Consider the following 16,804-nt stretch of genomic DNA (forward strand, 5'->3'; position numbering starts at 1 on the left):
TTAAAAAGGTTCCGTTTTAATTTAATTTTTAATGATTAATACTAGGTACAACACATATTGTTAAAATAATGAATGTTGATAGTGGAACAAAGTAAAAATTATCTTAAAAGTCACAATGTTAAATTTAATCTGATAATATTTGTTGCAATTGAATATATCATATTTTACATAAAGAAAAAAAAAATTTACGTATATCGTAATAAGTTTAAAAATATGGACAGTATGAATTGTATTATTTTTTTCACACGTTTTTACTTTTATTGTTAATGTTATAAATATGCACATTAATAATGGAAAATGATGTTAATACGAGTAGGATTATTATGTGGTGCTTTTGTCACCGATGGAACTTGACACCACAATGCGGATGATCCTGCAAGTACCGATCTGGGCTCAAAGAGTGATCTACATACAGGGTTCATGTTTGAAGGATGGTGATCTTGCAAGGGCCAGGATGAATGAGGCGGAAGCTTGTTTCGTATTAGCGGCGAGAAATTATGCTGATAAAACCGCTGCTGACGAACACACGATACTCAGGTAAATGATCAATTAAAATCGTTGCGTTATAAGCTTCATTAATTAAGTTTATAATTGTCATTATAAATTCAATATCTTCCCATGATTCCTCTTTTTTTTTTTCTTTTTTAATAAGTTTAACGTTACGCAGATTAAACATTGCAATCCTAATATTATTTCTGATCATCTATTTTACAAATCTCAAACATTTTTCATTTAAGTTTTACTTCAGAGTTTAAATAGAAGTTAAGCCACCCTGTTGACCTTAATCACTTAATTTCCTTTACTTTTGAATTTAGTTGTAAAGTTGACTTGTAAGCTAGCACTTTGAGGCACTAGCTCTGTTCAATGCTTTTAATTAAATTCCAAATTAATAAAGGATTTATGTACCAAAACAAAATTATTAAAAAATCTGAAATATCTAAGCAATAAAATATTTTAATAAAATATAAATTTACATTTCAAAAACAGCAAAATAATGTTGATGAAAATAGTTTATATGTAATAAAAAGAAATTAATTTTGTAAATTTCCTTTTTTATTACAAATAGCAAGATTATTTTAAATATTTTTATGTATTGCTATTTTACCTGCGATTCGAGCCTGAAAGCACGTTTGCATCTAATCGAAGATAAATCTAACGTTTGCAGATCGTGGGCGGTAAAAGATTTTGCGCCCAACGTTCCTCAATATGTTCAAATCTTCCGTCCGGAAAATAAGCTCCATGTGAAGTTCGCGGAGCACGTGGTGTGCGAGGACGAATTTAAATACGCCCTTTTGGCTAATAATTGCACGTGTCCCGGTGCATCAACGTTGGTTACTTTGTTGCTACACACCTCCAGAGGACAGTATGTATTGCTCAAATGTATCGCGCAGTATAATTAGACTATAAATTTAACTATAGCCACGTACACTTTTTATAGTCCGCACTTTTACGTATTTTCGTTCTTCTAGTATCTATTTAATTTTTAATAAGATTATTTAAAACACTCATTAGTTTTAATTTCTAATCTATTCTGCAAAGTATGCGTTATCAAATTACAAACGCGTGTAAAATTATCGTTTAAACATCATAAAGACAAAAGAATATCTTAACTGAAATCTTTCTCTTTACAGAGAAGGTCAACAGTCACCAGAGTTATGGCACAGACTATATGGCAAATGTTCCGGCAACGAAATTTATCACATAATTCTCGGAGACTCTCGCTTTTTCGGAGAGTACGAGGGAAAATCCTTCACTTACGCCTCCTTTCATAGCCACCGGAAATACGGAGTTGCGCTTGTCGCCGTCAGACCGGCGGAACTTCCGGAATTTTACGAGGACACTATCCTGCTGAATCCTGGTAATCTTATGACACATTACCGGTGTTCTTTTTGCTTTTTTTTCGTTTTTTTCTCTCTCTCTCTCTCTTTTAAGCATACTTCTTTTAACTCTCAATTTGTTTGATTATATCCTTAGAAAAATGAAATAATGGATTATCACATTTATGTATATTTTTATACACAGGACCGCGACATATAATGAAGAAAACCGATACTTGCTACTACATGAGTATCACCAAGGAGGAGAATTCCGCGTTTGTTGTCGCGAATAATCAGGGCGGTAATGGCGAGGGAACGCAGGTGATCGTTGAGACGAAGACGGACACTACGTCCGCGAATAACGGATCGGCAACGAGCACCCCGACGACCACCATTATAACAACGAGCATAAATTCAACAGGGATGACATCGGCGACAACGATGACGACCACTACCACGACGATATCGACCTGCTGCACCGGTGGCGGCGACGGAAACGGTACAGCAATCAGCAACGATACCGATGCGCACCAACGGTTTTCCAACAGTTGTAGCATTGCGCTGAACGAAACACTCTGCAAACAGGAAACCTGCACGGGGCCCCGTGTGCAGGACCAATCGAATGGCCTCCAAGGTCACAGGGCCCCGTTACCACCGCAGGTGTTTTTGCAGGTCCTTCCTAACACGTCCATACCAACCCAACACTACAACTTACTCGCATCCAATATCCACCGTGAGTGTCGCATGCGCCTAAGCTTCTTTTTCTTCAATTTTATATTTATCTCTCTTATTTCACTTTAGAAATATATATATTATTTCACGTCTTGAATTTGAACAAATTAAAATCTAGATATAACATGACCTAATTTCTTGATTTATTGTTGGACTGTAAGCTTATAAAAGCTTTTCTAAATTTAATTCTAAGTACAGTCCAATGTTATTTTTATACATTAAACTTGAGATAATTTAACCACGTTTATCTAATAATTAGCTAATATTTAATACATTTAAATATTTATTTTAACTCTTTAGAAGCCAGTATATTCATTTTGAATTGATTCTTTAACGTATTTTTTATTTTATTAACTATACATATATTAACTAAGTTTATATATCTGTATATACATAATAAAAAGTAAAACTTTGAAATAAAAAGATTTCAGAGTGAAACTGCTGGATACGAAGAGTTAATTCAAAATAAGCACCTGATTACAATTGGTATAAAAAAAAATCTTTTTTATTACTCATTACATTTTTATATATTTTTTTACAATTATTTATCGCACTAATAGACATTTTTTAATTTTGCTTAGAAAAATGTCCGTAACGTTTGTACTTGTTAAATGTTTATATCTCAACACACACCATACACGTACGCATGCATAAGACAACGCTTTGCAGTTATAAATTATGAGCAGTAAGATTAATGATTAATAGAAGTACTTATTTTAGAGAAAGAAGGAACAACAGCAAGGTTTTTTTTTAATTGATAAGTTCTGATATCACTTGATCACAACTTAATATTACGAATTTATTTTAATATTGTTTTATTCATTCTTCATCAAAACTTAACAACTCCAATATATAAAATACTGATAAATTTCTGTCTTTTATTTAAATAATTTACTTTTCAAATGTTTTTATTCACAAAGTTGCTTTATTTTATTGGATTAATTGATGCCCTATACTATTCTAATATACTACAGTGAAATTACGTAAAAGATTTAGGATATAATAATGCATACCGAATGATACGTGCGATTAAATTTTAGTACACAATATTGATTGAAGATTAACTGAGTAAAATATCTAATAATTCCTTCCTTTTCATTCATATCTTTGTCAAAATGGTTTCCGTTTGCATGACGCTTTATATGTATGCAATTCGTGTGCGTATACTGTTTTATGTACCACTCAATATTCGTTACCAACAATTAATCCTCAATGAATGCAGTTTCTGAATAGAAAATTGCAAAAGTATAAAATACTGCTTAATTTAATTAATACAGTTGAAAGTAATATAATAAAATATCCCGGAAAGCATTGTTTTACATTAGTAATTTACGTAAAAAAATTTTAATAATTTTGATCTCAATTTTTTCACATTACATATAGTTATGTGTTTGTATATGAATGTGAATACGTATATGTGTATGTTTCTTACGATAATAAACGGTCATAACACAAAAGCAAAGTACAAAATTATGTGCGTATCACATAATTTGGTATAAATTACATTAAATACAGAATATTGATAGGACACGTAAACGTACAATTATTTATGCTAAGAATACAAAACATGAAATAGCCAGACAAAATAGCTCTTTTTCTAGTAAGTTATTTTCTTTTGATTATTGAGAGATATTTTATCTTTATAATTGGCATTCAATCAATAATTATGAAGACATTTCTTTTGTAATAATATGCCATAAATCTGTAAATCTATTAAATGATATAAGAATCAATTTTAACATTAGAATCACTTATCGCTGTCAATCTTATATGTTACAGCGACTTATCTCGATCCCGGTGGATTGGGGGACTCGAGGCAATGCTTAAAAGAAGGTGGATCTACACCACAAACACCAGTTACGGGAAATCATCTTGATGTGCCACGACCTCTTGATCCGAATCCTAATCTGCTTAGTCCAGATATTTTAATGCAAAGGAGAGGTCAGTTTTATTTATTAATTCTTTAACGCAGTAAAAAATTTTTTCCAAAATTAGGAACAACCTCATCTAATTTTATTTCTTTTTTATATACTACGATAACATAAATATTAATTGTGACAAATTTAAAATCCCGTAATTTATTTTATGACTCGTTCATTGTCTGTCTTCTTGTAAAAATCCGTTTTCCAACTTTTTATTCTTTTATATTACCCAATACTTGTTGAAATATTTATCTATTGATAAGTTTGCTGTTAACCCCTTTCTACATTTCATATTGATACGATCGAGATAAAATTTGCTATAGTGCAAAATTGAATTAAATTAAATTAAAAATTAAATTAAAAATGTGACACGTGTGTTGTAAAATGCAATCCTTTTTAGATATGGCAAAATATATTTTTTAGTCAAATGTCTTCATGAAACGCTTTAGAATTGTTAACTGGCTTATCAAAATTTGAAAACTTTATGAGCTATACTATAATGTTATAATATTTTACTTTTTAATATTAACGAATAAAACTGCCACTTTTACCCATTTTTTTTGCAATTATTTAAAAAATGTATAATAATGTCTGGCTATTTTTCATCTTTAAATTTTAATTTCATAAATAAATACTACTTATCAAACATAATTTGGAAAATTATATACCTTTTAATATTAAATATTTATATAGCGCTAATGTTATTTTATTTACAATATTTCAGGAAGCAGAAGGCCAAGCATTCTACCAGTACCAGATATGTTGACCAGTTCAACGTTACATCTGCCTGGCCAAGAATCTTTGGATCACGAGGCTGATGAGACCGAAGATGAAATGGATGACGATGTTCCTTGGAGATCACCAAGCGAGAAAATCGCGTAAGCATATTTTTATTTATTTCTTTTCTCATTTTCCATTGTGATAAATTATTTAAAAAAGACTATTATGACAGCAATTTTTGATAATTATGTGGCACGAAAAATAGCTCGAAAATAGATAAGCAAATCGAGTAGAAGAAATTACTAGCAGGAATTTGTGTTTTTTTTTCTTTTTCCAGATTATTTAATATACGTTATAAATAATATTAATAACTTAAAGCACAAGTGCATAATTTTTTGAGGGCAAACGATGTCGCACTTTGTCTCGTGCACCTGCATGTAACAGTCTTGATGTAACAGATTTTAATTTATCTGCATCACAAATCTCTTATGCATATTATATGTATTTCATATTTTTTATACATATACGCACTCGGGTAACAAAGCTCCAAAAGTGAGCCAAGCGAGAAAAAAAAAATTAGCATCGCGGAAATGTAGCGTCAATACTAGTGAATCCTAATGAGTGGAAGCAGTTACCGACTGAACTGTGGATGTATACGAAGCGCTTGGTTGGCAACACTTTACTTCCATCCATTAGATTCATTTTAGTTAGCAGTAAATACACCCGCAATCTCTAATATCTCTTGTATCGCCTATATATCTCGATCTCGATCTCTATACATATAAAAGATCTGGAATGTAGAAAATAATCTAGAGCTTCGTAGTAGGATTCCAGAGATAGAATTACATAAACTATTTTCGTAGATTTCTTATTTATTTCATTGAAAATCGTAAAATACCGACTACAATAGACCGGATCGTTTCATACGCGACGCACTTTATTCATCTTGAATCCTTTAAATATAATTGTGCAAACCAATGGTCGATGTATCCTGTCTCAATGTCTCTCGATGCCTGTTTCACTAACGGCACCGTCCGGTGCCGTTGATTCGCTGTTCGATGCTGTCCTGCCTGACACCTTATATGTCCTCATGGATGTTTTCGATGTCTTCCTTCTTGCATCGTCCTTGTGCACTGCCGTCTTGCTGCACGACTTCCGTCCAACAGTTTCAAAGGGTAAGTCTCTTATTTTACGCTTTTACACATCTCCATTTAATTTGCTTTTTTATTCAAACTTGTTTATTTTATGTATTTAAGTTATGTACATTTTATGTATAAACCTTTATAAAGATTATAAAGCTGGTTGAAATGTCGTCGTCGTAAGTATGTATCGAAAATAACAATGTTTTACTCGATAAATATTAAAACGACTAAAAAGAATAATAATTATAAAGAATTTATTTGTTCTCAAGTTAAATTTTATGATGCCCATGACACGCTTCAAGTATTCACTTTATCATCTTATTACCCTGGTCTTCAAGAGATATTTATGAATAAAGGATGCGCGCCTTTGAAATTTAGCATTATACACAGAAACATTGAAACGAAATAATTAAGTTCCAACAATATTGCAGGATCGTCAAGGGATTTCCGCCAGTTTCGCCCTTCATTGGAGTTTCGCCAACCTTGTGCTATCTTCTTAAGGAGAAGAAGCCTCTCTGTTGCCTTCAGCTGGCTCAGGTATATTTAATGCTATGAACGATTATGAAAAATATAATAAAACATTAGCAATAGAATTGTATTGATTTCTGAGACTTATAAATCTTTTTGCTCTTTTATTAGGTGTGCCAACATTGCAGCTATAGAAATGCCAAAGAATACAATTGGCAGAATAAGACCATTATACTGGCAGCAGATTACGCTAGTAATGGAATTTATAATTTTATAATACCATTGAGAGCACATTTTAGGTATTTGTTGCATTATTAATACTTTAATATATGTTTATTTCCCGATAATTGTTATAAATTTATAGGGATTAAATAACTTAAACGTTGCTTTTATACCAAATTTACATATGCAATAGTTACGAATTTAAAATTTATAATTAATACTAAGGATAAATTGATTAAATATCGTAAATATGAAGGGAAATTAATTAACAAGCAAGAACATTTTTCAGGTCAAAAACATCATTAAATCCGATCATCCTTTTACTGGAAAGAAAACCGGAAATCGCATTTCTCGATGCTGTGTCTTACTTCCCGTTGGTTTACTGGATGCGCGGCTCTATCGACTGCTTGGATGATCTTCTTCGAGCTGGTATCACTTTAGCGGAAAATGTCGTAGTCGTAAATAAAGAACTCAACAACTCCGCCGAGGAAGATACCCTGGCTGATTGTAACACAATCGTTGCGGTCCAGACTATGTTCAAGTGAGTATCGTTAATACATCAAAATTCTTTGGCAATAATTTATAACTTCAATCTACAACTGAACCACGATCAAAAATAATTTTTATATTATTTACAATATAAAAATCTTATACAGAAAATTGAGATTATAAAAACTTAATTATTTTCAATTTCTTGAATAGATTCTTTCCAAGCATAAAGAGCATAACAGAATTGTCCCAGTCCAGCAATATGCGTTTCATGCAGTTTCGGGCACACGACAAGTACGCTTTGCATCTCAGCAAAATGGAAAAGGTACTTCTCAGTGCTACTACCGATGACAACTACTCCGATGAGCCTCCGATGGGCTCCCCGGTAACACGACATCACTCATTCTCCAACCTCTGATTGATTGTTGAATCGATGGAATGACTGATTGCACAATTTTTATATTATCATCGCTCTCGCACTGTTTTAATATCTTGGCGTATACGCGATTCAAATTAATACATCACGCAATCGTGAAATAAATATTTGCGTTCCACATTACACACATTTCGTGCTACTTGACTGTTTTCCGGTCTGGCTTTTATACAAATTTAATTTCGGTGGATACAGCGTTCGAGGTTGCGACAAAGTTAAAAAGACGCTTGCCGAGTTTTGCGATCACTGGCCTCGTAAAACCGCGTCGTTGGAAGCGGGAAGAAATTACGAGAGTAAAGTCACTCCGCGCGGAAATCACTTTGCTTTAAGTGCTGCTTTCCGCATGCACTCTCGTTGCATCGCTTGTCAACTTTACAAACACCATCACATTTTTACTTTATTCTTCGGTCCACGACGCGAATTAACCCAAGACGTAAAAGATTAACTTAAAGTTTCTATTTGCAGATAAGAGTGTTGTGTTTTACAATAATTAATTCACGAAATATTTTACGAGAGCGATGATTAGTAATATTTTATAAGTAGACACTTAGGAATCTATAAATATCGATGCATGGGTCACGATAATTACTTTTTGTACTTATTATCCCGTGCACTCAATATACCGACAGCTATTTCTTAGGACTCTTTAATTTTAATTATCTTATAGCATGGTGACTCATGCCTTGAAATTGATGCCGCTTAATAGATTAGAATCCTTGAAAACATCGTAATCATTATTCTCACCATTTTACACTAACATGTACATACATTATTTCATATTTTGCATTATATCTAAAGCATGGTTAAAACATATACATTCAGTCAACCTGTATTACCTGGTAATTATTCGACATTTTAAATATTTTTATTATTTTAAAATTATAAATGCTTGCGTTTGTTTGCTAGAAATATGCTTAGAGAAAAATGCTTTAAAATTAATATTGCTATTCCATGAGTGAAAATGTTGACTCGGAATGCATTTAAATGAAAAGAGAAAAAAATATGTGTTGATTGAAAGAATCGATAAACACATGAGAGCTCGTAATAAATTTTAGGAGTGATTGTTTGTAATTACCAGCAATGTTATCTACGAATAAACTGTACAAATGATGAAAAATGTTTTTAGAGAGAAAAAGAACGAGGGTCTCACATATCGTACATGTTTCGATTGCCATTCGCCGCAGGCAGTGTCTTCAGCGCTTCGATGTTAGATACTTTGCTTTACCAAGCGTTCGTCAAAGATTACGTGATAACGTTTGTAAGGCTGTTACTGGGCGTAGATCAAGCGCCAGGATCTGGATTTCTGACGTCGGTAAGTAATTAATTACATAAGATCTATATTTTGTTAATATTAAACGTATGTTTTAATGTCTTTTTTGCTAATCATTTTTAATATACATTTTAGCAAGATCAAGTAATTCATGAAATCAATTTTTATATACGATTTATAAAGAATTCTATTACAGTTTTTTATCAATGTCGTTTACGGGTGCAATAAAAACGATTTCAGATGCGTATAACGAAAGATGACATGTGGATAAGAACATATGGCAGATTGTATCAGAAACTTTGTTCGACCACCTGCGAAATTCCAATTGGAATATACAGAACACAAGACACTACCGTATCAGACTCGTCGCATGTAAGTGTATCTTTACATTTATTATCTAGGAAGAAATATAGTCGATGTAGAGTTTGTTGTACGTTTTGTAAAGACAGGGAGAAATTGTTGAATAGCAGTTGTGAGTAGCGCATGGTTGTGCTCTCGCTCTTTCTTTTGACATCTTGTTATTTCTTCTCGTGGCATTTCTCGATCTAATCCCGCCGCGTATTAATAACGAACCGGAACCGTTGCATCTTGACAAACTACTAATTTTCATAGCACGTTATTTTCTCAGTTTACTGCTCTTTGCGTTTTTAAACTTGCATCGTGTTAGATTTAGTGTGCTGATTTACGAGGCAGCTTTTAATCATCGACGTATAAAATACGGTAACAGAATAATAGAATCCCTATAGTTATATAAAAATTATATATATACATATATATTGTAGTGTATGCTGTAATAGATGAAATTCTTTAACAAAAACAAAGACGATTTGCATTGATGTTATAGTTAAAAGTGTAGGCCGTTCCAAAAATAGAATACGAAGCAGTCGCTTTGAGCGTTAGTGTCCTGAGCGAGGTGCACTTACTTCGATGGAAGTGGGCGATCGATCTAATTGTAACATCGCAGCAATGCGGTGCACTCGGACGCGAATCGCGACATCGATGTTACGCTAGCATTAATAAGGGTAGAAATTGCTTGTCGTTTTAACAGGGCGACTCAGACGCGGAAAGCGACGCCGGCGTCGGTGTGACGTACAAGATGCGTCATTCGGCGGCAGCTTCATGCCTTGCGAATTGCGCCACCCGTGACAAAGGTGCATCTGCTGTGAGTAAAACGTCGACGTGGTGGCTGTTCTTTCCTTCAGATCGTTCTGCATATTTCTACTTTACCATTTAATCTCGCCTTTATCTCGCTATCGCTCTACCTTTTCATATTTTTCTATTTCTCTCTCTCTCTCTCTCTCTCTCTCTCTCTCTCTCTCTCTCTCTCTCTCTCTCTCTCTCTCTCTCTCTCTCTCTTTCTCTTTTTCATTCACACTATCCGATGGACGTCCAGACTCGTCTGCAGCAACACAGCCAGCGTTGCATGCTAAACGTTGTATTTCCAAGATTGATTGTTAATTACATCAGGAATTGTTAATCTTCCTTGCGGAGCCGAAAATACTTTTATCTGTTGTTTAGATTTAAGGCAATCAATTGTGGCGTTTATGATACCAAGAGGGTGACTGTAACCATGGAGTTGTAGCGGTCGTTGCGATATCGTAAAAACCGCGCACGTGAAACCACTTGTTGCATATAGCAAAGATAAAATACATTTTTTAATCTAATCGACTTTCCTACCTTTGATAATTTATGCGTAAATGTAACATTATCCAGTTTTTTCAAAAAACTTGCAAGCCAACATTTATAGCGACAAATAATTAAATAGCATTAGAAAGATTAAGTTAATGTATTATTGACATCAGTTTTATGTTCGGCAGTTGCAACTCTAAAAGTTAATCGACCGATTAAATTAACTCACGTTGATGAAACCGGGCTTTACAATGTTTTACAAAAATTACTTTTTTTTTTCTTTCTTTATTTTATCCTGCACTTTATAAAAGCACATACTTTCGAATGCACAATGCTAATGTCACTGTTTTATTCTAACAAGAGATAAAATGAAATAATCAATATGTTATGAATGAAATACCCTCGTTGATATTATCAATCGTCACAAGAAATTATCCGAGTGAATGCAGAATATTGTTAATATTTTAATCTTATAATACGTTTTGTATGCCGGCAGTATTCGGTGAGTCTTGGGGACGAGGCACGCGACAACCATGCGCAGCAGATCGAACGAGCGGAAATTGCGAATTTGGTGCGGTCGCGAATGGAATCGTTGAACTTACCAGTCGCCGACTACGACGACGTGTCGGAAAAGCGTAACAGCCTCTCCTACGTAATAATCAATCCAAGCTGCGACTTGAAACTTGAAGAGGGTGACATTGTTTATTTGGTACGACCTAGCCCGTTCTCCGCGCAGAAAACCTTCGAACGGCATAATTCACGACGCAAGAGCAACATCAGCTTCTGCTCAGCGCAACTGGTGTCTCAGATGAGCGCGGCGGTTGCAGCCGCTGGTCTACAAACCGGTCCGGGTAGTCGTCGTGGGTCCACCATTGGTTTGGCCAGAACGCCCCCCTTGAGTACGACCAAGTCGAATTCACTGTCTTTACCCGATAGTCCTACCGTTGCCGGCACTCTGCGTGGCCGTTCCAACTCGTTGAGAGTAGTTGACGATATTCTCTTGCGACGTAGTAACTCTCTAAGGCAAGGCCTGACAATGACAACCAGGCGGAAAAGCAGTCTTGAGGATATCGGTTTAGGTACGCTTTCACACCCTTCGAACCACAATCCGATCAAGATCGCTTTGAACGGTTCGATCGGTTTGGAAGTGACACCGCCGGAGGAAGGCTCGCAAGCTGTCGGCGGTGCTAGCAACACCGGCATTCTTGACGTCGGGCTGCCCTCCATGCCAGAACTTAACGCGGCCTTGGGACCTAGTTTAGGCGCGGGCCTTGGCGGCTCTTTAGGTGGTCTTTACGATCCACCCTCTTCTCAGTGCCCAATCGGTTCGCCCTGTCAATCGCCGCAGCCTACCACACAAGATCCACAGCACATACAAGGGACAATAGTATGATATAACCTAATGTGGGGACGCAGGCTCTCCGGCGCGACACGAAATAAATGGCCGTAGCGTTCCCACATAGCTTATACAGCTTGATCCTTACGATCATGAAGAATAGATTGAGAATATTTCAACAGCGTATTTTGTGGGACTGACCAAGCCGGATGAATGAGACGGCTGGAGAGCAAGGTGTTTCGATGTATGCATATGATTAATCACATAAAAATCTATAATTATTGCGAATGTCAGGAGATATTTTGCGATACGTAAAGTTAATTGAGATGAGATTACTTCAACAAGTTCTCCCAGGGTCTGATTTAGGAGTGGATATAATTTTTTCAAGTAGTTTTAATAATTTACCTGTGTATTAAAAATACGTAAATTTTATCACTTTTCCTGCAAGCAATCAACTTGTTATTATTAATACAATTTATTGATATTTCTAATATTCGAATAATTAATATTTATTGTCGATCGTTGATAAACGAAGATACGTTTATAGCATAAAAGAAAAATACAAATTATATTTTATTTTACTTTTAATACTTGATATTGATTGTTGAATTATTCGCACTTCAATTAATGATACCACTGTCTTCTTTGCTTCGAAATAGCGCGAATTGTGACAATTCGTAGATTTAAACGTAGGTATATCGAATCGTAACTGTGATACGTTAGATCCATTGATTCTCTCGAGTATACTTTCTCTTTATGAAGGGTCTCGTTAGAGATTTCAATGCTACCTCGATTGTTAAGAAAACCTCGTGTCAGAATATGCATTATTTTGTTATTGAAAGCAATGCAGAAATGTTATAAGCTCTAGATTTTAATGTATCTTTCTTTTACAATTCGTATCAGTAGTAACGATACAAAATACGTTCTTAAACGTTTTGCTCTCTAGATCGCCTCTAGCGTATCGACATCCGTGTCTACAACTTTATTCATTGGACAGTAAAACGTATAGAATTAATGCAAACGGTACTTGAAAAAAAGAAGCGCTTTGCGACTGACGAGCATATATTTTGAATGATCTGCGAATCCCAATATTTGATCATGAATTATAATGTTAATTAAATAATGCAAATTAATAGTTATTTTTATTTATAAATTTAGTTTAGAGTAATTTTTGTTTTTATGAGAAAAACATTAAATAAAAAAATTGATTTTTACACATACAAAACTATAATATTATTTGTAATTGATAATATATTGGTAAATCGAAATTACAATTCTTAATAAATGCTTGTCCGTTGTTCATTTCGTACGTTCTCGAGATATAAGAAGCGAGAATATAATATATGTATAGGAATGTTCTGTAACATATTCCTCGATTCTTACCTAGCGTCGCGCTCAGCGATCGAGCGTAAATAATTTTATAATAGAGAGAAAATTTATGGTGAGAAAAAGTCTATTACGTATATTATAGAGGTATGTACAAGGTATGACCATTTGATTCATATCACGCGAGAGTGCCGCTCACGCGGAAATCATCATTATATCTTACTTAAATAGGAAAAAAAAAAAAAAAAGTATTTTAGAAAGATTTAAGTACATAGAACACGCATATTATCATGACTTTTCGCGTGATTAATAAATCGTCAATGAATTTTAATGTCAAATAGCAAGACGATTATCGACTTTCGTGATGACGCCGCGACGCCGATATTTCAAATTAATATAGACAAGAATCGTATTGTGAAAATTACGTGATAGATGAGAGAATTGATCGCAAATGAATGGCACGAAAAACTATTACTACTATGTATTACCTTCTTCTTCTTCTACTTAGTTTTACTCGTATTAGTTTCAGCCTCGATCCGTCTTTTGTGAATATTGTCTCGAGTCAGTTATCATTAGCGAGGGAGTATAATTATTCTCGCTTGATAATTTAAAAGTTTGTTCGATTACTTAGTTGAGTTCGAATGAGTCATCGTTCGTAACTCAAGACAAGTTGCGCCAACTGAGGAATATAGTCATTTAACTGTGGATAATATTTTCCTGGATTTTATTGTACTTAATTGTCATATTATCGTATGACAATATTGATAAAATAAAATACTGAATTATAAGTATATAAAGATTACTTACAAAAAAAAAGTTAACGAAATTTCTAACATAAATGTTAAAATGTTATCCAGGCAAAATATGCACAGTTAGCCAGATTGGTGCAGTTAGTCATAATAAGATTTTATCTTTGACGTGACACCGCAATTGCGACGCTCACAGCCAAATGCAATCGTTCTTTGACCAATTTACACTTTTCTTCGACCAATTGAGTCACATTATCGAGTACCTGCTTCGATATTGTTTTCATTAAGCCTAGTCGATTCGGTGCTATTAAATGCAATCAGAAATCTATTCCACGATACAATTACACAACTTCTTCCATTAATGTTTTTTTTTTTTTTTTTTTTTTATAAAATAAGACATTAAACGTTCGAAACATAAATAATAATTGAACAAAGTAATACATGTAATTAAACAAGTATTTGTTTGATTTGTTGCAGTTAATATTAAAAATTATTAATTTAATATTCTTTAATCTTTACAATTTAATTTAATTTATAATTGAGCATAAAATAAGTGAAAATAAATAGGTTATTATACATGTTACCAGTTTTTAGAAATGTTTTATTGATAGATCGTGAAACGAGTTATGTTTATTGATATTAATTAAACATTTTTAAAAGTATAAAACAGCAAAGTGAAAAGTCGAATCGTGGAATAGATTAGCTGTGTTTTATCGCCAAAATAAATACGATAATTCTTTCGAGCAAAGACGAAATGTGAAGCAAATCTTGAATGAAGTTTGTACAAAATCAAAAAGTAAGATAAGTAACGCACCATATCTACTTTCTCTCGAGCTCGTTTTACATTCGACTAAGAATATCAGAATTATCGTATTACGTACCTACATTAAATTATTTTTTGATTGAAGTAAGGGCAACCATTTTTATCAGGTTGTTGACGCATATTTGATGATCAAATTTTTATTCAAATTATTTTTCTTTTACTCTGAATTGCTTTTTTTCCTGACAACTCTTTACTTTTTTTTCTTCTTCGATTAGCGCTGATCCTTTGTCGGTGGCAGCATTTCCTAGACTTTTATACATAGATATTATGCAAGCGAATTATTGTTCGAAGAAAAATAACAAAGGATTTTTTATATAGCAAATAGAATATTTCTGAATTATGAAAAAACACGATAATCGCAATCTTGTCTCGATAGAAAATTAACTTAGAAAACAACCTCGGAAATTTCGATACCTTTACCGAGGAATGTATCGATAGAGAGAAGGCCGCCCAAATATCCCAGTTATCGTTTTGATTGGCCACGCTTTTACCTAAAGTAGTATTAGCAAAGAGAAAGATAAAAACTCACACGATTTATCAAATTATAAAGTTTCTTATATCCTATTAAAAGTTTATTGCTCAAGTTTTCGTAACTCTTTTTTGCAAACTCTCTTTCGTTTTCGTTAAGACAAAGTTCCGAGTTCGAAAAAATTTATAAATTTGTAATAGACTATATTTTCTTTAGCTTGTGTGCAAAAAGTTTTAATGGAGGAATTAGACCATTGTAAAATTGCAGAAATGAATTTAAATCTAAGAATGCATTAAAAAATGTCCACGTATCTTCAAAGCGAATAAAACGACTACTCGGACTGTATATATACACTTACACAATTAATTATAGGATCAACCCAGTATGACGTGACCTGATTCTTCATAGTTGAATTATCTATAGAGTATCACGTTACAATTTAATACGGCAAAGTCTCGGCGATCTCTGGCAAAGTGCTTGATGACGTTCTTGAAGGAGATCGCTCGAATTATGTTTCGATTGAAGGCGCGTTCGATTCCGCGAAAACTTTGCATGATGCTCTTCTTAAAATATACAAAAATTGAATTTATCTATGCAATTATTGCACAGTGTAGGATAAGTACAATGATTTGTTGTATATGCAGCATATATTTAATTTTTCAAAAAAGAAAAGATTAAATTTTAATTTCTTTCTAAATATATTTCTAATATATCTTAATTTATATTAAAAGATGTAAAAACTACAAGAATAAAAAAGAAACGAGTTGTATTTAAAAACATAACTTATTAGTTGTGCATTGATAATTAATTGATCTGTAATAATATGATTATTTTCTACGAGAATATACCGATTTAAATTTATTTCTCACAAAATGTTTTCTTTCGATGGCGTGAGTCTTACAAAAATGTTCAGCTAATTTTTACGATAAGATTTAAGTAATTAAGTATTCCTTGACCACAAATACAATAGTAAGCGACCATACGTAATGTAAAATAATAAAAACAGAATGAAAAAGAGAAGGAACATATATATATATATATATATATATATATATATATATATATATATATATATATATATATATATAAAATAAAAAAAACATATATACATTTACGTGCGACATTATAACGCGATGCGTGTGATGTAACATGTAAAGTTATTATAAATAAATTATTATAAAGCTGTTTGAAAAAAACGGCGTTTTTCGACAACATATTTTGTCTAAAGACAAATTTTATCTCGATTATCATATTATA

The 16,804-nt window shown here is 33.2% G+C and overlaps 1 protein-coding gene across 2 annotated transcripts in view; it reads left to right on the forward strand.

The window, feature by feature from the left end:
• The window catches only part of Slo2 (slowpoke 2), a 72,317-nt gene extending 55,696 nt beyond the window's left edge, over positions 1-16,621 (forward strand). Inside the window, exons 10-23 of one of the 2 annotated variants that reach the window (XM_070665101.1) lie at positions 317-537; positions 1,166-1,363; positions 1,632-1,858; positions 2,023-2,550; positions 4,329-4,490; positions 5,196-5,349; positions 6,765-6,870; positions 6,973-7,100; positions 7,313-7,564; positions 7,726-7,897; positions 9,072-9,257; positions 9,456-9,587; positions 10,264-10,377; positions 11,341-16,621. In XM_070665101.1, coding sequence (XP_070521202.1) covers positions 317-537; positions 1,166-1,363; positions 1,632-1,858; positions 2,023-2,550; positions 4,329-4,490; positions 5,196-5,349; positions 6,765-6,870; positions 6,973-7,100; positions 7,313-7,564; positions 7,726-7,897; positions 9,072-9,257; positions 9,456-9,587; positions 10,264-10,377; positions 11,341-12,237 — 3,477 coding nt within the window. In that variant the 3' untranslated portion in view covers positions 12,238-16,621. The remainder of the gene's footprint in view (positions 1-316; positions 538-1,165; positions 1,364-1,631; positions 1,859-2,022; positions 2,551-4,328; positions 4,491-5,195; positions 5,350-6,764; positions 6,871-6,972; positions 7,101-7,312; positions 7,565-7,725; positions 7,898-9,071; positions 9,258-9,455; positions 9,588-10,263; positions 10,378-11,340) is intronic. The other variant, XM_070665102.1, reaches the window with a different exon arrangement.
• The last annotated feature ends 183 nt before the right edge of the window (positions 16,622-16,804 follow it).

The sequence above is a fragment of the Cardiocondyla obscurior genome, linkage group LG13 (genome assembly GCF_019399895.1).
Source record: "Cardiocondyla obscurior isolate alpha-2009 linkage group LG13, Cobs3.1, whole genome shotgun sequence".
NCBI classification, from domain to species: Eukaryota; Metazoa; Arthropoda; class Insecta; order Hymenoptera; family Formicidae; genus Cardiocondyla; species Cardiocondyla obscurior.